A 23,250-nucleotide genomic window follows, 5' to 3' on the forward strand; every position below is an offset into this window, starting at 1 on the left:
GTTTTCTGCTTGCAAGCACTTGCGGTGATTTCTTGGCGTGTGACATCAACAGCAGTAGGAGTGGCGGAGCGTCACCAGGGACTGTGAGTGGCTGTAGACGGGAAGAAGCTTTTCATTGGTCAAGAGACGCCCAGTTGATTCGGTATTTCACCGTAAACTTTGCCAGGGGTTCTGACAAAGTACGATAACAGAAAGTACTGTTTACGATCACTTCTCATGCAGGAACGTCCTTTATTGCATTCCAATAGCACACCTTTAAAACCACTCACTCCACCGCCGGAGTCACATCAGCAAATCGATTGCTCATTTAGATTGTACTGCTGCATATATAAAGCCAGAATGTCTCTTTGAGAAACAGAAGATTCAGGGAATAGGTCTAGATTGATGCACTAGAAATCCTGACCCATGGTACAGTCGACAAGTACCTGGGTATCACAAACACATAGTGCCAACGCACGTTTCTCCACCACCTCCAGTATGTGTTACAGGGGATCATCAGGGCATATAGAGTCCTCACCGGACATCCTCTTTTATGCAGATACCTGATTGCTTACAGGTGATTTTCCCAAGCAGCCTTGCAACACCTTAAAGCTGTATCGCCTTTAACCCTGTATACCTAAAAATCACAGAGCTCGATATTGTGTGAAGAAGTAATAGTTAGTTACATTGGTTCAACCTAATTCCTAGTTACCCCCAATATTTTCAATACACACAAAATTAGGTAGAATTTACCCTCTCTCCTGGCGCACACTACAAACGGAAGATTATCTCATTGTGGAGAAAAAGTATGCTTTTAAACCGAAATCAACATATATGCCGTCACTGTCCCTAGTTCCAGCGGTTAACCTATTTGTAAAACAAATGGAGAAAGATATTGAGGATTTATCTTGTCAACAAACAGTTGACAATTTAAAACCTAGGGAAAGAAAAGCTTTAAAAGAACTAAGTATGGCCAAAGGTTTGGTGATGAAGCCTGCCGACAAGGGCGGCAACTTGGTTCTACTTGATGAACATCTATATGTGAATGAAGTTAAACGGCAGTTAAATAATAGAAACCAATATGAAAAACTTGGTGGTAATCCCCTCTACCACATTCAAAACTCCCTATTTAAACTTCTGAATGATGCGAGGAGTAAAGGGGTCATTACCCAAAATGAGTTCAAATTCCTCTATCCTGAGCACCCAGTCATGCCAGTCTTTTATGTACTGCCGAAGCTGCATAAAAATATGCATTGTCCCCCGGGAAGGCCTATAGTCTCGGGGATAGGGAGTGCTACAGAAAAAATTGGGGAGTATGTTGACAAATATCTGCGACCCTTTTTACTAACTCTCACATCATATGTAAAAGACACAGCTGATCTTTTGAGAAAGTTAGATGGAGTAGAAGTAAACGAAAAGACCATTCTGGCATCTCTTGATGTAGAGGGTCTTTACTCCTCCATCCCACACAAAATAGGTCTAGCAGCAATTAGGAGGTTCTTAGAAACTAGAGGACCGACATATGCTGAACACACTGAATTTGTCTACTCTCTGCTCTAGTTTGTTTTGAAAAACAATGTTTTTGCTTTTGACGGACAGGTCTTTCGCCAGCTGTGCGGGACGGCGATGGGGGCAGTTTGTGCCCCCACATATGCATGTCTACACCTGGGACTTTGGGAATCAGAGATCTTTGAATACTATTCAAGGACTTTTGAGGACAAGGTGTTACTGTGGATTAGGTATGTGGACGATGTTCTTGTCTTGTGGGATGGGACGGCAGAAGAATTCAATGAGTTCGTTGCTGTCCTAAACCACAACGACAAGAACATTATCCTGACGTCTGAAACTAACATAGCAGAATTAAATTTTCTGGATGTTACTTTGAAAAAAGAGGGTGTACGAATAGTGACGGAAAACTATAGGAAAAAGAACGCAACTAACAATATCTTACATGCAGGTAGCAGCCATCCGGGCCACCTTAAAAAAGGGATTCCGTATGGCCAAGTCCTCCGTTTGAGGAGAAACTGCTCTTCTTTATCAAAGTTTGATACTCATGTGGCACTAATAAAAGAGAGGTTTCTTAAAAGAGGCTACTCCAATAAGTGCCTTAAGAAGTCTCTCTGGAAAGCCAGAAATATGTCTAGGGATAATTTGTTATATCGAAATAACTCTAAAAAGGAACAAAGTAAGATTAGATTTATTTCCAATTTCAACAATCAATGGGAAAGCTTAAGGTCAGTTTTTAAGAAAAATTGGCACATTTTATCCCTAGATGAAAAAGTGAGAAGTGTGATGGGAGATATCCCACTTTTGACAGCCAGGAAAGCACAGAGTTTAAAAGACAAATTGGTGAGGAGCCATTTCTCAAGGGGCCCTTCGGCCTCTGACTGGCTAAGAAAGGACAGAGGAATTAAAGATAGCTTTCCATGTGGGCACTGTGTTTACTGTGCCCACATGGATAGCACAAAACAATTCTCTGTCCAGGATGGAAAGATTTTTGACATAAAGTTCTTTTTTAATTGCAGGTTGGAAGGGGTAATATATCTTCTACGGTGCTCCTGTCCTGCCTTCTATGTTGGAAAAACCAAAAGAATGGTAAAGGACCGAGTACAGGAGCACAGAGACGATATTGTCCACTCCAGAGAAACTAATGTTGCTAGGCATTTCTGTAATGTACATAATAAAAATGTAGATTCATTAAAATTTATCATAATAGACAAAGGAATCACGAATGGACGTGGTGGTAGCAATGATAGGGTCCTTTTGCAAAAAGAGGCCAAATGGATCTACAGATTGGGAACTAGATTACCAAAAGGTTTGAATGATAAGCTTGAATTTGTCCACTTTTTATAAATAACTATTTGAAATGAGATAAGCATCCATTTGTAGTGTGCGCCAGGAGAGAGGGTAAATTCTACCTAATTTTGTGTGTATTGAAAATATTGGGGGTAACTAGGAATTAGGTTGAACCAATGTAACTAACTATTACTTCTTCACACAATATCGAGCTCTGTGATTTTTAGGTATTCAGGGTTAAAGGCGATACAGCTTTAAGGTGTTGCAAGGCTGCTTGGGAAAATCACCTGTAAGCAATCAGGTATCTGCATAAAAGAGGATGTCCGGTGAGGACTCTATATGCCCTGATGATCCCCTGTAACACATACTGGAGGTGGTGGAGAAACGTGCGTTGGCACTATGTGTTTGTGATACCCAGGTACTTGTAGACTGTACCATGGGTCAGGATTTCTAGTGCATCAATCTAGACCTATTCCCTGAATCTTCTGTTTCTCAAAGAGACATTCTGGCTTTATATATGCAGCAGTACAATCTAAATGAGCAATCGATTTGCTGATGTGACTCCGGCGGTGGAGTGAGTGGTTTTAAAGGTGTTCTATTGGAATGCAATAAAGGACGTGCCTGCATGAGAAGTGATCGTACACAGTACTTTCTGTTATTGTACTTTGTCAGAACCCCTGGCAAAGTTTACGGTGAAATACCGAATCAACTGGGCGTCTCTTGACCAATGAAAAGCTTCTTCCCGTCTACAGCCACTCACAGTCCCTGGTGACGCTCCGCCACTCCTACTGCTGTTGACGTCACACGCCAAGAAATCACCGCAAGTGCTTGCAAGCAGAAAACAGGTGGAAACAACATAATCGGAGGATCTAAGCTAAGTATATGTTGTGCTTTTCAACCAAGAAATAATACTTGCTATTGACTCTCGATGCAGCAGGAATAGCTGCGGCATGTTTGTCTGCTTTACAGAGGAAATGCACCTGTGCATATAAAGAGTGTGAAAGCGCTTTCTACATATCATCTAGTTAATTTTTTGTATGGACTGCAGCTACCTGTTTATGCATGTATATTGCCTACTTAACATATGTCCCAACAGCGGATTCATTATATATCTTATTGTAAACAATAATTTTGCTGGTTAACCCCTTATTGCTTATGATGCTATTTCTAAATAGATAGAATAGGGAAAGAATTAGGTCTTTTTGCACTTGGAATGTTCTATTTTAGAATTTGCTGTCCGTAGTGGTGACTGACACTGACAGAAAAAATATTTTTATATACTGAATTGTATTCTTGGGAATAAATTATACATTTTTGCAAGTCTTTTTTGTGTGCCGTTTATCATCCCTTGCTGTTCTAGGGCATTAATATATACCCTGGTAATTTTTTCTATCTTTACTATTATATTATATATATATAATAGTTTGCTTTTAATTGTATTAGTGTAGCGAATCCCATGAGTCTCAATATTACCTCAGCATTTTAAAATGCAGAAGCTTAGAATTTATATAGTTACTCCAAGTGGTTGTCCCTGTACTAAATCTTGTTGATAAAATATTATTCTACCCGGCCAGCTCTATGATTGGACAAGGTGAGACCATGGGACCCAGGCAGTATTTGACAGGGGTTGCACATAGAGTACATAATGGCCTAAAGTGTTTTGAAGAGACATTAATTATATATGGGGTCCATAAGATTGGTGTTTCCACACCCCTATATGACATTTTAATCTGCTGAATTAGAATTGTTGATACTGCTGAACTATAGTTAGAATTAGATGGAAAGTTTCATTCTAGGGCCCAGGCCACAAAATGTCTTGAGTCAGCACTCAAATCACAAATACAATTTTGACAGGTATTGTTAACCTATGTGCTTCACGGCTTATTCCACATAAAGGGGATTCCAAAAAATTATAATGGAAACTTGAAAATAAATCTACTATTTTACCATTTACCCTACTATTTATTAATTGACAATGAGTCATAATATAATGTTTTATAATTTTCCTTGAGTGTGCCGTTTAAAAAAAATAATTCATTTTTTTTCTCAATTTGTCTGTTTTAAAACGTGGCTCCATGTCATGGGAGCACACCTATGTAATATAAGTAGCATGTATGTGTTTAGTGCACTATATAGCATTGTTAAAAACATGTTTTCTCCAACATAGGTGTGTCCGGTCCACGGCGTCATCCTTACTTGTGGGATATTCTCTTCCCCAACAGGAAATGGCAAAGAGCCCAGCAAAGCTGGTCACATGATCCCTCCTAGGCTCCGCCTACCCCAGTCATTCTCTTTGCCGTTGTACAGGCAACATCTCCACGGAGATGGCTTAGAGTTTTTTAGTGTTTAACTGTAGTTTTTTTTATTCAATCAAGAGTTTGTTATTTTAAAATAGTGCTGGTATGTACTATTTACTCTGAAACAGAAAAGAGATGAAGATTTCTGTTTGTAAGAGGAAAATGATTTTAGCAACCGTTACTAAAATCCATGGCTGTTCCACACAGGACTGTTGAGAGGAATTAACTTCAGTTGGGGGAACAGTGAGCAGTCTTTTGCTGCTTGAGGTATGACACATTCTAACAAGACGATGTAATGCTGGAAGCTGTCATTTTCCCTATGGGATCCGGTAAGCCATTTTTATTCAGACAGTAAATAAGGGCTTCACAAGGGCTTATTAAGACTGTAAACATTTTCTGGGCTAAATCGATTCATATATACACATATTTAGCCTTGAGGAATCATTTAATCTGGGTATTTTTGTAAAATAATATCGGCAGACACTGTTTTAGACACCTTATTCTCTAGGGGCTTTCCCTAATCATAGGCAGAGCCTCATTTTCGCGCCGGTATTGCGCACTTGTTTTTGAGAAGCATGACATGCAGTCGCATGTGTGAGGAGCTCTGATACATAGAAAAGACTTTCTGAAGGCGTCATTTGGTATCGTATTCCCCTTTGGGCTTGGTTGGGTCTCAGCAAAGCAGATACCAGGGACTGTAAAGGGGTTAAAGATAAAAACGGCTCCGGTTCCGTTATTTTAAGGGTTAAAGCTTCCAAATTTGGTGTGCAATACTTTTAAGGCTTTAAGACACTGTGGTGAAATTTTGGTGAATTTTGAACAATTCCTTCATACTTTTTCGCAATTGCAGTAATAAAGTGTGTTCAGTTTAAAATTTAAAGTGACAGTAACGGTTTTATTTTAAAACGTTTTTTGTACTTTGTTATCAAGTTTATGCCTGTTTAACATGTCTGAACTACCAGATAGACTGTGTTCTGAAGGTGGGGAAGCCAAGGTTCCTTCTCATTTAAATAGATGTGATTTATGTGACACTGAAAATGATGCCCAAGATGATTCCTCAAGTGAGGGGAGTAAGCATGGTACTGCATCATTCCCTCCTTCGTCTACACCAGTCTTGCCCACTCAGGAGGCCCCTAGTACATCTAGCGCGCCAATACTCCTTACTATGCAACAATTAACGGCTGTAATGGATAATTCTATCAAAAACATTTTAGCCAAAATGCCCACTTATCAGCGCAAGCGCGACTGCTCTGTTTTAGATACTGAAGAGCATGGGGACGCTGATGATAATGGTTCTGAAATGCCCCTACACCAGTCTGAGGGGGCCAGGGAGGTTTTGTCTGAGGGAGAAATTTCAGATTCAGGGAAAATTTCTCAACAAGCTGAACCCGATGTGATTACATTTAAATTTAAGTTGGAACATCTCCGCGCTCTGCTTAAGGAGGTATTATCCACTCTGGATGATTGTGAGAATTTGATCATCCCAGAGAAACTATGTAAAATGGACAAGTTCCTAGAGGTCCCGGGGCTCCCAGAAGCTTTTCCTATACCCAAGCGGGTGGCGGACATTGTAAATAAAGAATGGGAAAGGCCCGGTATACCTTTCGTCCCTCCCCCCATATTTAAAAAATTGTTTCCTATGGTCGACCCCAGAAAGGACTTATGGCAGACAGTCCCCAAGGTCGAGGGAGCGGTTTCTACTTTAAACAAACGCACCACTATACCCATAGAAGATAGTTGTGCTTTCAAAGATCCTATGGATAAAAAATTAGAAGGTTTGCTTAAAAAGATGTTTGTTCAGCAAGGTTACCTTCTACAACCAATTTCATGCATTGTCCCTGTCACTACGGCCGCGTGTTTCTGGTTCGATGAGCTAGTAAAGGCGATCGATAGTGATTCTCCTCCTTATGAGGAGATTATGGACAGAATCCGTGCTCTCAAATTGGCCAATTCTTTCACCCTAGACGCCACTTTGCAATTGGCTAGGTTAGCGGCGAAAAATTCTGGGTTTGCTATTGTGGCGCGCAGAGCGCTTTGGTTGAAATCTTGGTCAGCGGATGCGTCTTCCAAGAACAAGCTACTTAACATTCCTTTCAAGGGGAAAACGCTGTTTGGCCCTGACTTGAAAGAGATTATCTCTGATATCACTGGGGGTAAGGGCCACGCCCTTCCTCAGGATAGGTCTTTCAAGGCCAAAAATAAACCTAATTTTCGTCCCTTTCGTAGAAACGGACCAGCCCCAAGTGCTACGTCCTCTAAGCAAGAGGGTAATACTTCTCAAGCCAAGCCAGCCTGGAGACCAATGCAAGGGAAAGCAGGCCAAGAAACCTGCCACTGCTACCAAGACAGCATGAAATGTTGGCCCCCGATCCGGGACCGGATCTGGTGGGGGGCAGACTCTCTCTCTTTGCTCAGGCTTGGGCAAGAGATGTTCTGGATCCTTGGGCACTAGAAATAGTCTCCCAAGGTTATCTTCTGGAATTCAAGGGGCTTCCCCCAAGGGGGAGGTTCCACAGGTCTCAATTGTCTTCAGACCATATAAAGAGACAGGCATTCTTACATTGTGTAGAAGACCTGTTAAAAATGGGAGTGATTCATCCTGTTCCATTAGGAGAACAAGGGATGGGGTTCTACTCCAATCTGTTCATAGTTCCCAAAAAAGAGGGAACGTTCAGACCAATCTTAGATCTCAAGATCTTAAACAAGTTTCTCAAGGTTCCATCGTTCAAAATGGAAACCATTCGAACAATTCTTCCTTCCATCCAGGAAGGTCAATTCATGACCACGGTGGATTTAAAGGATGCGTATCTACATATTCCTATCCACAAGGAACATCATCGGTTCCTAAGGTTCGCATTCCTGGACAAGCATTACCAGTTCGTGGCGCTTCCTTTCGGATTAGCCACTGCTCCAAGGATTTTCACAAAGGTACTAGGGTCCCTTCTAGCGGTACTAAGACCAAGGGGCATTGCAGTAGTTCCTTACTTGGACGACATTCTGATTCAAGCGTCGTCCCTTCCTCAAGCAAAGGCTCACACGGACATAGTCCTGGCCTTTCTCAGATCTCACGGATGGAAAGTGAACGAGGAAAGAGTTCTCTATCTCCGTCGACAAGGGTTCCCTTCTTGGGAACAATAATAGACTCCTTAGAAATGAGGATTTTTCTGACAGAGGCCAGAAAAACAAAACTTCTAAACTCTTGTCAAACACTTCATTCCGTTCCTCTTCCTTCCATAGCGCAGTGCATGGAAGTAATAGGTTTGATGGTAGCGGCAATGGACATAGTTCCTTTTGCGCGCATTCATCTAAGACCATTACAACTGTGCATGCTCAGGGGTCTTTGGTCTTGGGAAGAATCTCTTCTACCGATAAATATTCTGGAACTGAGAGCGATATTCAATGCTCTCAAGGCTTGGCCTCAGCTAGCAAAGGCCAAGTTCATACGGTTTCAATCAGACAACATGACGACTGTTGCGTACATCAACCATCAGGGGGGAACAAGGAGTTCCCTGGCGATGGAAGAAGTGACCAAAATCATTCAATGGGCGGAGACTCACTCCTGCCACCTATCTGCAATCCACATCCCAGGAGTGGAAAATTGGGAAGCGGATTTTCTGAGTCGTCAGACATTACATCCGGGGGAGTGGGAACTCCATCCGGAAATCTTTGCCCAAATTACTCAACTGTGGGGCATTCCAGACATGGATCTGATGGCCTCTCGTCAGAACTTCAAGGTTCCTTGCTACGGGTCCAGATCCAGGGATCCCAAGGCGACTCTAGTAGATGCACTAGTAGCACCTTGGACCTTCAAACTAGCTTATGTATTCCCGCCGTTTCCTCTCATCCCCAGGCTGGTAGCCAGGATCAATCAAGAGAGGGCGTCGGTGATCTTGATAGCTCCTGCGTGGCCACGCAGGACTTGGTATGCAGATCTGGTGAATATGTCATCGGCTCCACCATGGAAGCTACCTTTGAGACGAGACCTTCTTGTTCAAGGTCCGTTCGAACATCCGAATCTGATCTCACTCCAGCTGACTGCTTGGAGATTGAACGCTTGATCTTATCAAAACGAGGGTTCTCAGATTCTGTTATTGATACTCTTGTTCAGGCCAGAAAGCCTGTAACTAGAAAAATTTACCACAAAATATGGAAAAAATATATCTGTTGGTGTGAATCTAAAGGATTCCCTTGGGACAAGGTAAAGATTCCTAAGATTCTATCCTTTCTTCAAGAAGGATTGGAGAAAGGATTATCTGCAAGTTCCTTGAAGGGACAGATTTCTGCCTTGTCTGTGTTACTTCACAAAAAGCTGGCAGCTGTGCCAGATGTTCAAGCCTTTGTTCAGGCTCTGGTTAGAATCAAGCCTGTTTACAAACCTTTGACTCCTCCTTGGAGTCTCAACTTAGTTCTTTCAGTTCTTCAGGGGGTTCCGTTTGAACCCTTACATTCCGTTGATATTAAGTTATTATCTTGGAAAGTTTTGTTTTTGGTTGCAATTTCTTCTGCTAGAAGAGTTTCAGAATTATCTGCTCTGCAGTGTTCTCCTCCTTATCTGGTGTTCCATGCAGATAAGGTGGTTTTACGTACTAAACCTGGTTTTCTTCCAAAAGTTGTTTCTAACAAAAACATTAACCAGGAGATAGTCGTACCTTCTTTGTGTCCGAAACCAGTTTCGAAGAAGGAACGTTTGTTGCACAATTTGGATGTTGTTCGCGCTCTAAAATTCTATTTAGATGCTACAAAGGATTTTAGACAAACATCTTCCTTGTTTGTTGTTTATTCTGGTAAAAGGAGAGGTCAAAAAGCAACTTCTACCTCACTTTATATTTGGATTAAAAGCATCATCAGATTGGCTTATGTGACTGCCGGACGGCAGCCTCCTGAAAGAATCACAGCTCATTCCACTAGGGCTGTGGCTTCCACATGGGCCTTCAAGAACGAGGCTTCTGTTGATCAGATATGTAGGGCAGCGACTTGGTCTTCACTGCACACTTTTACCAAATTTTACAAGTTTGATACTTTTGCTTCTTCTGAGGCTATTTTTGGGAGAAAGGTTTTGCAAGCCGTGGTGCCTTCCATTTAGGTGACCTGATTTGCTCCCTCCCTTCATCCGTGTCCTAAAGCTTTGGTATTGGTTCCCACAAGTAAGGATGACGCCGTGGACCGGACACACCTATGTTGGAGAAAACAGAATTTATGTTTACCTGATAAATTACTTTCTCCAACGGTGTGTCCGGTCCACGGCCCGCCCTGGTTTTTTAATCAGGTCTGATAATTTATTTTCTTTAACTACAGTCACCACGGTATCATATGGTTTCTCCTATGCAAATATTCCTCCTTAACGTCGGTCGAATGACTGGGGTAGGCGGAGCCTAGGAGGGATCATGTGACCAGCTTTGCTGGGCTCTTTGCCATTTCCTGTTGGGGAAGAGAATATCCCACAAGTAAGGATGACGCCGTGGACCGGACACACCGTTGGAGAAAGTAATTTATCAGGTAAACATAAATTCTGTTTTCAAGCACCACTGATATACAGTGCTTAAGACGCAAGCAGGTTCCTGAGCCTACTTCGGTATGCTGTAGTGGTAAGGAGGGAGGTACATTTGATAAAATAATTAAATTGATCTAATGGGTAAGATCTAGCATGAAAACCACAGCTATACTGGAAAGCAATAAAACATAGAAATGTAAAGGACTAAAGTTGCTATTCACAAGCTTTTGACTGTCAAGGGATGGAAGTGTCAGCACTCAAAATTCAGTGTAGTTGTATTAATTCTATGATCTTTTATGAACAGAAAAATGTTTGTTAAATCATTACATGGATCATATTATTTAATAAAAAGAGTTAAACCAGTACAAAGTTTTATTTTAGGTATTTATTGCCAAAGTGAAGGCTAACAGGGTACAACTGTGCAATAACTAACTATTCACTCGGCTCAGCATAGAAATATTCCAACCTTTAATGGATTAATCATTCAGTGTAGTTAAAATTTGTTGATTTGTTTAAATGTCAAAGGATTAAACAAGCAATTTTTTTTTATATACGAACCCCTATTTCTCTTGTAAGGTGTATCCAGTCCACGGATTCATCCATTACTTGTGGGATATTCTCCTTCCCAACAGGAAGCTGCAAGAGGATCACCCACAGCAGAGCTGTCTATATAGCTCCTCCCCTAACGGCCACCTCCAGTCATTCTCTTGCAGCTCTCGACAAGGGAAGTATCAAGAGAGATGTGGTGAATTAGTGTAGTTTATCTTCAATCAAAAGTTTGTTATTTTTAAACGGTACCGGCGTTGTACTGTTTTTTACCTCAGGCAGAAATTAGAAGAAGAGTTTTGCCTGAGGTTTTTGATGATCTTAGCAGGTTGTAACTAAGGTCCACTGCTGTTCTCACACATAACTGAAGAGTATGGAGAAACTTCAGCTGGGGGAACGGCCTGCAGAATTAACTGCCCTGAGGTATGTTCAGTATATTTTTTTCTAGAGGATGATAAGAACTAGAAAATGCTGACAGTGCCTGATATATTTAAGGTAAGCCTGATTGCAGTGATTTAATAAACGACTGGCATCATGCTTGCAGTAAAGGGTAATATTCATATTACTTTCTATTATGGCTTAGTATGTAAAACGTTTGCATATATATAAAGAACGTTTTTTTTACTGAGGGTGATAAATCTTTATTTGGGGCCTGGTTTTCCACATGGCTGACTAGATTTCTCCTAGGAGTAGTTATTTAAGGCCCTTTCACTTTGAGTACATGGTGGGAGGGGCCTATTTTCACACTCTAATTATGCAGTTGTTTTTACATTCTGAGACATCCAGCTTCCCTGAAGGAGTCCCCTGACATATTGGACCTCTATAAAGGGTTTTTGTGCCTAGAAAAGTCGTTTTATGGGAAGGTAGGAGCCACAGTAGAGCTGTGGCAGTTTGCTTGTGACTGTTATAACGGTTTTTTTTTTTGCTTCGTTTTTGAGCCTGAGGGGTTAATCATCCATTTGCAAGTGGGTGCAATTCTATTTTAGTCTGTTATACACACTGTAAAAATTTCATAAAGATAACTGCTTTTTTCACTGTTTTGCAGTTTTTGTGTTTGTTTTTTTCCCTTAAAGGTACAGTACTGTTTTTTATAATCTGCTTTTTCACATTAATTAAAGTGTTTTCCAAGCTTGCTGGTCTCATTACTAGTCTGTTAAACATGTCTGACATAGAGGAAACTCCTTGTTCATTATGTTTAGAAGCCATTGTGGAACCCCCTCTTAGAATGTGTACCAAATGTACTGATCTTACTATAAGTTATAAAGACCATATTCTGGCTTTAAAAGATTTATCACCAGAGGAAATTGACAAGGGGGAAGTTATGCCGACTAACTCTCCCCACGTGTCAGAGCCTATAACTCCCGCTCAAGGGACGCCAAGTACATCTAGCGCGCCCATTGCGTATACTTTACAAGACATGGCGGCAGTTATGAATCATACTCTTACAGAAGTATTGTCCAAACTGCCAGGGTTACAAGGAAAGCGAGACAGCTCTGGGGCTAGAACAAATACAGAGCTCTCTGACGCTTTAGTAGCTATGTCTGATATACCCTCACAATGTGCAGAAGCCGAAGAAGGAGATCTTCTATCTGTGGGTGATTTTTCTGACTCAGGGAAAACACTTCAACCTGATTCTGATATGTCTACATTTAAATTTAAGCTTGAACACCTCCGCATGTTGCTCAGGGAGGTTTTAGCAACTCTGGATGACTGTGACGCCATTGTAGTCCCAGAGAAATTGTGTAAATTGGATAAATACTATGCAGTGCCTGTTTATACTGATGTTTTTCCAATACCTAAGAGGTTTTCAGAAATTATTACTAAGGAATGGGATAGACCAGGTGTACCGTTCTCTCCCCTCCTGTTTTTAAAAAGATGTTTCCTATAGATGCCGCTACACGGGACTTGTGGCAAACGGTCCCTAAGGTGGAGGGAGCAGTCTCTACCCTAGCGAAGCGTACAACTATCCCTGTCGAGGACAGTTGTGCTTTTCTAGATCCAATGGACAAAAAATTAGAGGGTTACCTTAAGAACATTTTTATTCAACAAGGTTTTATTCTCCAGCCCCTTGCATGCATTGCCCCTGTCACTGCTGCTGCGGCCTTCTGGTTTGAGTCTCTAGAAGAGGCTCTACAGGTAGAAACCCCATTGGATGATATCCTTGACAAGCTTAAAGCTCTTAAGCTAGCCAATTCATTTGTTTCTGATGCCGTTGTTCATTTAACCAAGCTAACGGCTAAAAACTCAGGTTTTGCTATTCAGGCGCGTAGGGCGCTATGGCTTAAATCCTGGTCAGCTGACGTTACTTCAAAGTCTAAGCTTCTCAACATTCCCTTCAAGGGGCAGACCCTATTCGGGCCTGGACTGAAGGAGATCATTTCTGATATTTCCAGAGGAAAAGGTCACGCCCTTCCTCAGGATAGGTCCAACAAATTAAGGACCAAACAGACTAATTTTCGTTTCTTTTGAAATTTCAAGAGTGGCGCAGCTTCAACTTCCTCTAATACAAAACAAGAGGGAAATTTTGCCCAGTCCAAGCCGGTCTGGAGACCTAACCAGGCTTGGAACAAAGGAAAGCAGGCCAAAAAACCTGCTGCTGCCTCTAAGACAGCATGAAAGATCAGCCCCCGATCCGGAAACGGATCTAGTAGGGGGCAGACTTTCTCTCTTCGCCCAGGCTTGGGCAAGAGATGTCCAGGATCCCTGGGCGTTGGAAATTGTGTCCCAAGGATATCTTCTGGACTTAAAGCTTCTTCCCCAAAAGGGAGATTTCATTTCTCACAATTATCTGCAAACCAGATAAAGAGAGAGGCATTCTTACATTGTGTTCAAGACCTCCTAGTTATGGGAGTGATCCACCCAGTTCCAAAGGAGGAACAGGGGCAAGGCTTCTATTCAAATCTGTTTGTAGTTCCCAAGAAAGAGGGAACTTTCAGACCAATCTTAGATCTCAAGATCCTAAACAAATTTCTCAGGGTCCCAACCTTCAAGATGGAGACTATTCAAACCATCCTACCTATGATCCAGGAGGGTCAATATATGACTACCATGGACTTAAAGGATGCTTATCTTCACATTCCGATACACAGAGATCATCATTGGTTTCTCAGGTTCGCCTTCCTAGACAGGCATTACCAGTTTGTGGCTCTTCCCTTTGGGTTAGCTACAGCACTAAGAATCTTTACAAAGGTTCTAGAGTTACTCCTAGCGGTCCTAAGGCCGTGGGGTATAGCAGTAGCCCCTTACCTAGAAGACATTCTGATACAGGCGTCGAATTTTCAAATCGCCAGGTCCCATACGGACATTGTGCTGGCATTTCTGAGGTCTCATGGGTGGAAAGTGAACGAAGAAAAGAGTTCTCTATCCCCTCTCACAAGGGTTTCCTTCCTAGGAACTCTGATAGATTCTGTAGAAATGAAGATTTACCTGACAGAGGCCAGGTTGTCAAAACTTCTAAATTCCTGCCGTGTTCTTTATTCTACTTCTCGCCCTTCAGTGGCTCAGTGTATGGAAGTAATCGGCTTAATGGTAGCGGCAATGGACATAGTGCCGTTTGCCTGCCTACATCTCAGACCGCTGCAACTTTGCATGCTCAGTCAGTGGAATGGGGATTACACAGATTTGTCCCCTCTACTAAATCTGGATCAAGAGACCAGAGATTCTCTTCTCTGGTGGCTATCTCGGGTCCATCTGTCCAAGGGTATGACCTTCCGCAGGCCAGATTGGACAATAGTAACGACAGATGCCAGCCTTCTGGGCTGGGGTGCAGTCTGGAACTCCCTGAAGGCTCAGGGCTCGTGGACTCAAGAGGAGGCACTCCTTCCGATAAACATTCTGGAACTAAGAGTGATATTCAATGCTCTTCAGGCTTGGCCTCAGCTTGCTGCGGTCAGGTTCATCAGATTTCAGTCAGACAATATCATGACTGTAGCCTACATCAACCATCAAGGGGGAACAAGGAGTTCCCTAGCAATGGTGGAGGTTTCAAAAATAATTCTATGGGCAGAGGTTCACTCTTGCCATCTATCAGCCATCCATATCCCAGGAGAACTGGGAGGCGGATTTTCTAAGTCGACAGACTTTTCATCCGGGGGAGTGGGAACTCCATCCGGAGGTGTTTGCACAGTTGATTCAACTTTGGGGCAAACCAGAACTGAATCTCATGGCGTCTCGTCAGAACGCCAAGCTTCCTTGTTACGGATCCAGGTCCAGGGATCCCAAGGCAGCGCTGATAGATGCTCTAGCAGCGCCTTGGTCCTTCAACCTGGCTTATGTGTTTCCACCGTTTCCTCTGCTCCCTCGTCTGATTGCCAAGATCAAGCAGGAGAGAGCTTCGGTGATTTTGATAGCACCTGCGTGGCCATGTAGGACTTGGTATGCGGATCTGGTGGACATGTCATCCTTTCCACCATGGACTCTGCCGCTGAGGCAGGACCTTCTACTTCAGGGTCCTTTCAACCATCCAAATCTAATTTCTCTGCGTCTGACTGCTTGGAGATTGAACGCTTGATTTTATCAAAACGTGGGTTCTCCGAGTCAGTCATTGATTGATTTCTGCTCTGTCTATTCTTTTGCACAAGCGTCTGGCGGATGTTCCAGACGTTCAGGCGTTTTGTCAGGCTTTAGTTAGAATCAAGCCTGTGTTTAAACCTGTTGCTCCGCCATGGAGTTTAAATTTAGTTCTTAAAGTTCTTCAAGGGGTTCCGTTTGAACCTCTGCATTCCATAGATATCAAGCTTTTATCTTGGAAAGTTCTGTTTTTGGTAGCTATCTCTTCGGCTCAAAGAGTTTCAGAGTTATCTGCTTTACAGTGTGATTCCCCTTATCTGATCTTCCATGCAGATAAGGTAGTTCCTAAGGCGGTATCTAATAAGAATATCAATCAGGAGATTGTTGTTCCATCACTGTGTCCTAATCCTTCTTCAAAGAAGGAACGTCTATTACATAATCTTGACGTGTTTCGTGCTTTAAAGTTTTATTTACAAGCTACTAAGGATTTTCGTCAAACATCAGCATTGTTTGTTGTCTACTCTGGACAGAGAAGAGGCCAAAAGGCTTCAGCAACTTCTCTTTCTTTTTGGTTAAGAAGTATAATCCGCTTAGCTTATGAGACTGCTGGCCAGCAGCCTCCTGAAAGAATTACAGCTCATTCCACTAGAGCGGTGTCTTCCACATGGGCTTTTAAAAATGAGGCTTCTGTTGAACAGATTTGTAAGGCGGCGACTTGGTCTTCACTTCATACTTTTTCTAAATTCTACAAATTTGATACTTTTGCTATTATTGGGAGAATACCTTACAAGGGAAAACAAAATTTATGCTTACCTGATAAATTTATTTCTCTTGTGGTGTATCCTGTCCACGGCCCGCCCTGTCATTTTAAAGCAGGTGTTTTTTATTTTTAAACTACAGTCACCACTGCACCCTATAGTTTCTCCTTTCTCTTGCTTGTCTTCGGTCGAATGACTGGAGGTGGCAGTTAGGGGAGGAGCTATATAGACAGCTCTGCTGTGGGTGATCCTCTTGCAGCTTCCTGTTGGGAAGGAGAATATCCCACAAGTAATGGATGAATCCGTGGACTGGATACACCACAAGAGAAAAAAATTTATCAGGTAAGCATAAATTTTGTTTTTCATAGAATATTATTGATTAATTTTATTTTTTTTAAGACCAAAAGTAGGTGTTTAATGTAAATGGTTGCAGTAACATCAGAACTTAGCAGTAACGGACCTACTCAACAGAGGGCCCTGGTGCAAAACTTGTTTTGAGCCCCACAAAACTAAGTAGTAAGTAATAATATACATATACTCAGAATAATGATTTTGAGAATAGTTAAAATAGATAGATGGATCTGCATTCTGCACTAATAAAAGGCTTTCTTGCATTAGGATTGAACACATTCTGCACATGCCTATGTATAGACTGGCTACTATGGGCCCCCTAACATTTGGGCCCTAGAGCCACTGCACCTGCTGCACTAATGGTAGTTCTGCCCCTGCATGGTAGTGTTAGTCTATGGTGCTGTTTTTTTATTTTATGATTCAGAAAGAACATGCAATTTTAGACACCTTTCAAATTTACTTCTATTATATAATTTGATTTGTTCTCTTGGCATCTTTTGTTGAAAAGCATACTTTCATAGCCTTGGGGGTAGGAGTGCACTACTGGGAGTTAACTGTTTATTCGTGGCTGCACATATATGCCTCTTATCGGCTCAACTGATGATTTTAGCATATCCCCCCGTAGTGCATTGCTACTCCTTCAACAAAGGATGGCAAGAGAATGAAGCAAATTGGACTAAGGGTATACATGTAATTTGTGCTCTAGTTATGCAGCTTACTTAGGCTTACCAGAAGTCCCAGTTTGACTGGGATTGTCCCTGTTTGGAGGCGCTGTCGCCTGAAACCTGGACACATTAGTGTACATATACAGCCCTACTTAGCTTAACGTTCGTGCCCTTCAAAGTTCACATTTAGAAATACAGGCTGAGTGAGCAGCATAGGGTTTTTTCTTCCTAATGGGAAAGAGTCCACAGCCGCATTCATTACTTTTGGGAAATAAGAACCTGGCCACCAGGAGGAGGCAAAGACCCACCAGCCAAAGGCATAAATACTCCTCCCACTTCCCCCATTCTTCCTCATTCTTTGTCTTTCGTCCCAGGAGGTTGACAGAGATGTGTCAGAAGTTTTCTTTTAAAATTATTTTTTCATATGTCTCTTATGGAGGGTGCTACCCTTTGACATGGGACGGGAGTTTTAAGTAGTCCTATCAGTCTCTCGTGGAGGGCCTGGGCCAAATTGAGAGTCCGGAGATGCAGTGGGAGCTTCCCCTGCGACACCATCCCGACTCGTATTCCCAACTCCGTTTCAGCACTTGGCGTTGCCGAACTTTGTTTCGCTACATGCTGACTTCTCTCAAGTCCATGACGGAGGCGATGCTACTATTCATCACACTTGAAAGGCCGTGTTTCTGTTCCACGGCATAGATTCCGGTAAGATCGTTTCATTTTATTCTGTTATCTGTAATTTGATTATTATGACAGTTAAGTATGGGCCTCGCTGAGGCACCTTCTGCTCCGATCTGGGAATCATGGGATAATTCCTCCATAGGGTGGATTAGTGAACGGGGTAGGGTTTTTATCATGTTTCTTATGTGATTCAACCTGCTTGTGTGTGTGCATAGGGGCTCTGCAGCCGAGAGGAGGGGGGGGGGAGAGGGGGGAAGAGGAGGGGGGGGGAAGAGGAGGGGGGGGGAAGAGGAATTAAGTAAGGATAGACGAGGGTCGTCAGTTAAGTAGCATACTCACATTAGGTTTGGAAGTTTAGTTATGTTAATGGGGATGTCAAGGGACCGTATAGTGTCTGCATGCTTGACTATGGTCTTCCTGGTAGCTAAACCGGGTCTCCCAGATCTGCCAGTAGAGATCCTCTTTATCCATGTTAAAATAGAAACTTTGTTCCATTTTGGTATATACCTGCATTATAGAGGTGACAACTGTAATATCTGGGGGTTGGGACTGCTTCCAAGCTCTCGCTATCACCACTTTCGTGGCCGCTAGGACAAAGATGATCAATTTAGATATGGGAGTTGGGACACTTCTTGGGAAGATATGCAAGAGAGCAATTTCAGGAGTGAGTGGAATAGATAGCCCAAGAGTAGAGCAAAGGTTCGATATCTGACTCCAAATGGGTGTTAATTTTGGGCATTCCCACCATATATGTGTATCTGAGCCTCTTTGTGTGCATTCTCTCCAGCATAAAGGAGATGTTGTAGGGAACATCTGTGACAATCTAGAGGGGGTATAATACCATTTCAGAAATAGTTTCATGTAGGACTCTAAAGTGTTTGCACAATGTACAGTCTTCTTAGTTAACGTCATAGCAGTGTGCAGGTCTCTGTCTGTGATTGGTCTGGATAGATCTCCCTCCCAGGTCCTAAGATGCCAGGGTCTGTCTCTGTTCATAGACGTCTGCAGGAGGTCATAATGGAATGATATGAGTCTAGGAGTCTTGGCAGTGAGCTGCCACAATTTTCCCAGTTAGTCAGGGGTCTATTTAGGACTTTGGTGAATCCCCAAGATATCATGAAAGCATAAAGTCTAGAGTATTCAAAAGTGGCCCATAGAGGAGAGTCTGGGATGATTGATCTTATGTTGTTGGGAGTGAGTAGAGTGCCTGAAGGGTATAGGTGGGAGACCAGTTTCAATTCCCACTCTCTCCACTGTTGTACGTGTGTGTCAGGCAGGGCTGCAAGTAAGGCTGGTAGGGACTGAATAGGAGACGGATGCAGGGCAATTTCGTGTAGATTTCTAAGGTTATGCCAAGCTTTCAGATTATCTCTGACAATGACATTCTTTATTCCCAGATTGTCGAGACAGTGGCCAGGAATCCAGGGTAGATCGGCTAGACTTAAACCCAATGGAAGGTCTAGCGCCTCTATGCTTTTCCATCCCTGTGGTTCACCCTTGTCCGCCCATGCCGAGATGTGAGAGAGCCTGGCTGCTTCATAATATCTGCGTATGCTAGGCATTGCTACTCCTCCCTGCTCGTATTTTTTCTGGAGTATTTTCGCTGCAATACGTGGCTTAGACTTGCCCCAGATATAGTTTTGTCCAAGAGATTGAAGCTTATCTATTAGAGCACTGGGGACATTAAGAGGGATACAGCGGAAGTAGTAGAGGATTTTAGGCAGGATTGTCATTTTGAAAGATGCAATGCGGCCCAGCCATGAAATCTCTTTAAGACTCCAGGAGGAGGTAAGCTCAGTGACTTCTATAATAATATCTGAATAATTAACGGCAACCACTAGTTTCGGGTCCGGACCAAGTTGTACTCCTAAGTGCCGAATGGTGGTTTGTGACCATTGGAAAGAATACGATGTTCGCAACACATCTAATTCAAACGCCGGGATGCATACAGGTCTGTTTTGGAAACATTGACTTTGTAATAACTATGGGCCCGAACTCGGAAATAAGATCAAAAAGAGCTGGCAAGGAACCTATTGGCGATTTAATATTTTAATGGCACTGATTCACTTGCAGGACCCTGAAGTTTCCTTGCAGTTAAGTGCCTGCCTGCCTATTCCAGGTGTTCAGACCGTGAATGGCACTATACTATTGTTCCCCCTTGTTGTTCTTTACGTTATAGGATTGTGCGGCTGGGTGTCCTATTAAGACGACTTTTTGACTTATTGGGGGATCCTTTCCTTTATGTTCCGAGGACTTCTCAGTTCTCCCAAGGTTTTTCGAGATAGGCTAGTGGGGATGTGTTTCTCCCCGGTTGGTCTACTGTCAGCCTTCCCAGTCCTTTTTGTTCTGGAGGTTATGGTTTCCGTTTGGCAGTTCCTGCGGAGACAAAGTTCCTTCTGGGCGGATGCCTGCGGGTGCCCTTGTTTTTCTTTTATCCGGTCCGGATTATTTTTCTACTGTGTTCCTTAAGGGGAATTCTGGGATTGCTTGATTTAAGTTCTTCTATGGAAGTTGTTCCCGGATTTCTTCCAGTTGTTCCCGGATTTGTTCTGGGGGAGTTGGATCCTTGGGATCCCTTTGTTCAGAAATGTTGATTCAGGAAGGATGTCCCGCTGCTCAGTGGTCTATAGTGGTGTAGTGTGGATCTGCTCAGTTGCGCTGAGCGGGCTGTTTCGTATCCGGTTTCGGATTGGGGCTCTGCTTATTTTGCGCCACTAGTTTTTTGTAATCTTTTTCCTGTCTCTCTCCTGAGCTTTTCTCCGGCTACGGAAATTTTTCCTTGCTTGTGAGACATCCTCAGTCTCTTGTGGTCTGAGGTGTGGGACTGTTTTCCCTGCTCACTGGGGTGGGGGGTTTTTCCCTCACGTCCTCGTTTATATGATGACGCGGGTCCACGCTGTCTTGCTGTTTTTGCGTTTGCTGGTCATTGAGATCATTTGTTTCTCTTCTGGTCCTTTCCTGACTTTTCATATAGTCTGTTCAGGTGTAGCCTACTGAGTGGCTCTGGGTTGTCTCCTTGTGACCTTGGACGTTGTTCCTTTTCTTCTGTCTTGTATCTTCCCTCTGGGAATTTTTAGTCGTGGTCCCTCGCTTGGTTGAGGGGCTGCGGCGGGGTTGTCAGGGGCCCCTGACAGATGCTGTCCTTGAGGTGGGTGCTTTTGGTTGGGCCCACTCGTGGTTCTATCTAGGTTCTTTGGATTGTTGGTAGATTTGTGTTTCTGGGACCACTTTTTATTTTCCAAAATGTTTGTTGATCCCTGTTTCAGATGAACTGGGATTTTGTTTTCTTGGGAATCTGTTTTTAGGTTGGTGCCTTTATTGGTCCTCCTCTTACCCTCCCGTTTTGGCATTCTGTGTCCTCTTTGGCTTGGGTATCAATTTCCCATAAGTAATGAATGCGGCTGTGGACTCTTTTTCCATTAGGAAGAAAAACATAAATTATGCTTACCTGATAATTTTCTTTTCTTCCGTGGGAAAGAGTCCACAGCCCCCAGCATGTTGTTTTGAGGCATTGTTGTTTATCTTCTGGCACCCTTTCACCTTGATACTTCTTCCACTGTTCCTTGTTCCTCGGCTGAATGACTGGGGGATGGGGAAGTGGGAGGAGTATTTATGCCTTTGGCTGGTGGGTCTTTGCCTCCTCCTGATGGCCAGGTTCTTATTTCCCATAAGTAATGAATGCGGCTGTGGACTCTTTCCCACGGAAGAAAAGATAATTATCAGGTAAGCATAATTTATGTTTTTAAATTTTGTAGTACTACTTTGTTTATTTTTCTAGGAATTTTACACCCCCCGAACCCTGGTGACATCACCGGTGATACACGTTTAGGGGAATGACCAGGAAGAGCAGACAGGCAGGATTTTTGGTGTGGATCTTGCTTTACTTCAGGCAGGATAGCATTTTAGTTGTAATCTTCCTGCATTATGGTATAGCGTAGCCTCTTAAGCAGCTTTAGCAGCTATGTGTTTCTTTTTCATTTATTTAATTCAATGTTGTATTAATGCCTTATCAGTATCCGGTTTTGTTACTTAATTAGACACATAAAACGCATATTACACTGCAGATATTAAATTCTGTAATGTATATGCTTTTCACTATTTTATGCATTTGGTAATTATGCTTGATGTTTAGCATTATTTAGAATCTGAGATTTAAATGAATTATTTATTTGCTCATGTTGTGTATAGGTTGCCATGACAACGTAGTGGTGCATTTTTCACTAGGGGGTGGTGTTATGTCTATTTAAACTGTGTGATTCACATGTTTGACTGAGGAAGGGTAGAGTATCCACAAAACATTACGCAAATAAAAGCTACTACTTTAAAAGGACCGGTAATCGCCACAACCCCCTTGACCACACCCCCACTGGCACAGCACCAGGTGGTCCCAGTTTTACCTCTAAAAATTATGGTAAGCCTAAGCTTACTTAAAAGATTGCTGTGGATGTGAACCTTTTCTGTGCTCTGGAATGTAACAGATATGGTATGGGAGAGTTTACCATCACTTTAAAAAATATATCACTTGATTATAATTTTGTATTTGTTTAAAATGTTAGCCTTTTTTCATTTCACTAATTGTTTTTTCCTCAACAGAAATTTCTACCATTTGAATTTATTAAATATGATATTGAAAACGATGAGCCAATCAGAGATGCTAAGGGCCGATGTATCAAAGCTCGAAAAGGTATAATTAATAAAGACCTAATGTATTATAACTGCATATCATACAATATTTGTGCTTATTAAGAGATTGTCAACTTTCTATTATTATTACTATAGTTATTTGTAAAAATGCAGTGCTATACAGCGTATGCAAAAAAGACAGGGAATTTTCTTTTAATTTCCCTGATTGTAGCTCTGTTTAAGAGGAAGCAGCACATTCTGGGAGTTACATAGCATTCTGGAATTTATAGTTCACTATTTCCCTCTCATTGCCACTACAGTTCTGGACTGTACGGTGGTGGGAAGTGAGGTATCTCATTAATGGCAATATGCTCTGAGTCAACACTTTCTGTGCAGAGTCCTCCCTAAATATACTGGAATAGTTTGTTAAAAGATTTGCTATAGCACAAATAGATGAACATTTATTTAGCATATTTATATGTATGAAAGAGAATTAATTGCACACGGTTATGTTTCCAAACGGTTAAATCGTCACCTCAGTAGTCATACATAAA

At 42.4% G+C, this 23,250-nt stretch overlaps 1 protein-coding gene across 1 annotated transcript in view; it reads left to right on the forward strand.

Moving 5' to 3' along the window:
* SLC27A2 (solute carrier family 27 member 2) overlaps positions 1–23,250 on the forward strand; it is a 216,226-nt gene that overhangs the window by 120,679 nt on the left and 72,297 nt on the right. Inside the window, exon 6 of the mRNA XM_053717434.1 lies at positions 22,667–22,757. Within this exon, the coding sequence (XP_053573409.1) occupies positions 22,667–22,757 (91 nt within the window). The remainder of the gene's footprint in view (positions 1–22,666; positions 22,758–23,250) is intronic.

This window comes from Bombina bombina, chromosome 6 (genome assembly GCF_027579735.1).
Source record: "Bombina bombina isolate aBomBom1 chromosome 6, aBomBom1.pri, whole genome shotgun sequence".
Classification (NCBI taxonomy): Eukaryota; Metazoa; Chordata; class Amphibia; order Anura; family Bombinatoridae; genus Bombina; species Bombina bombina.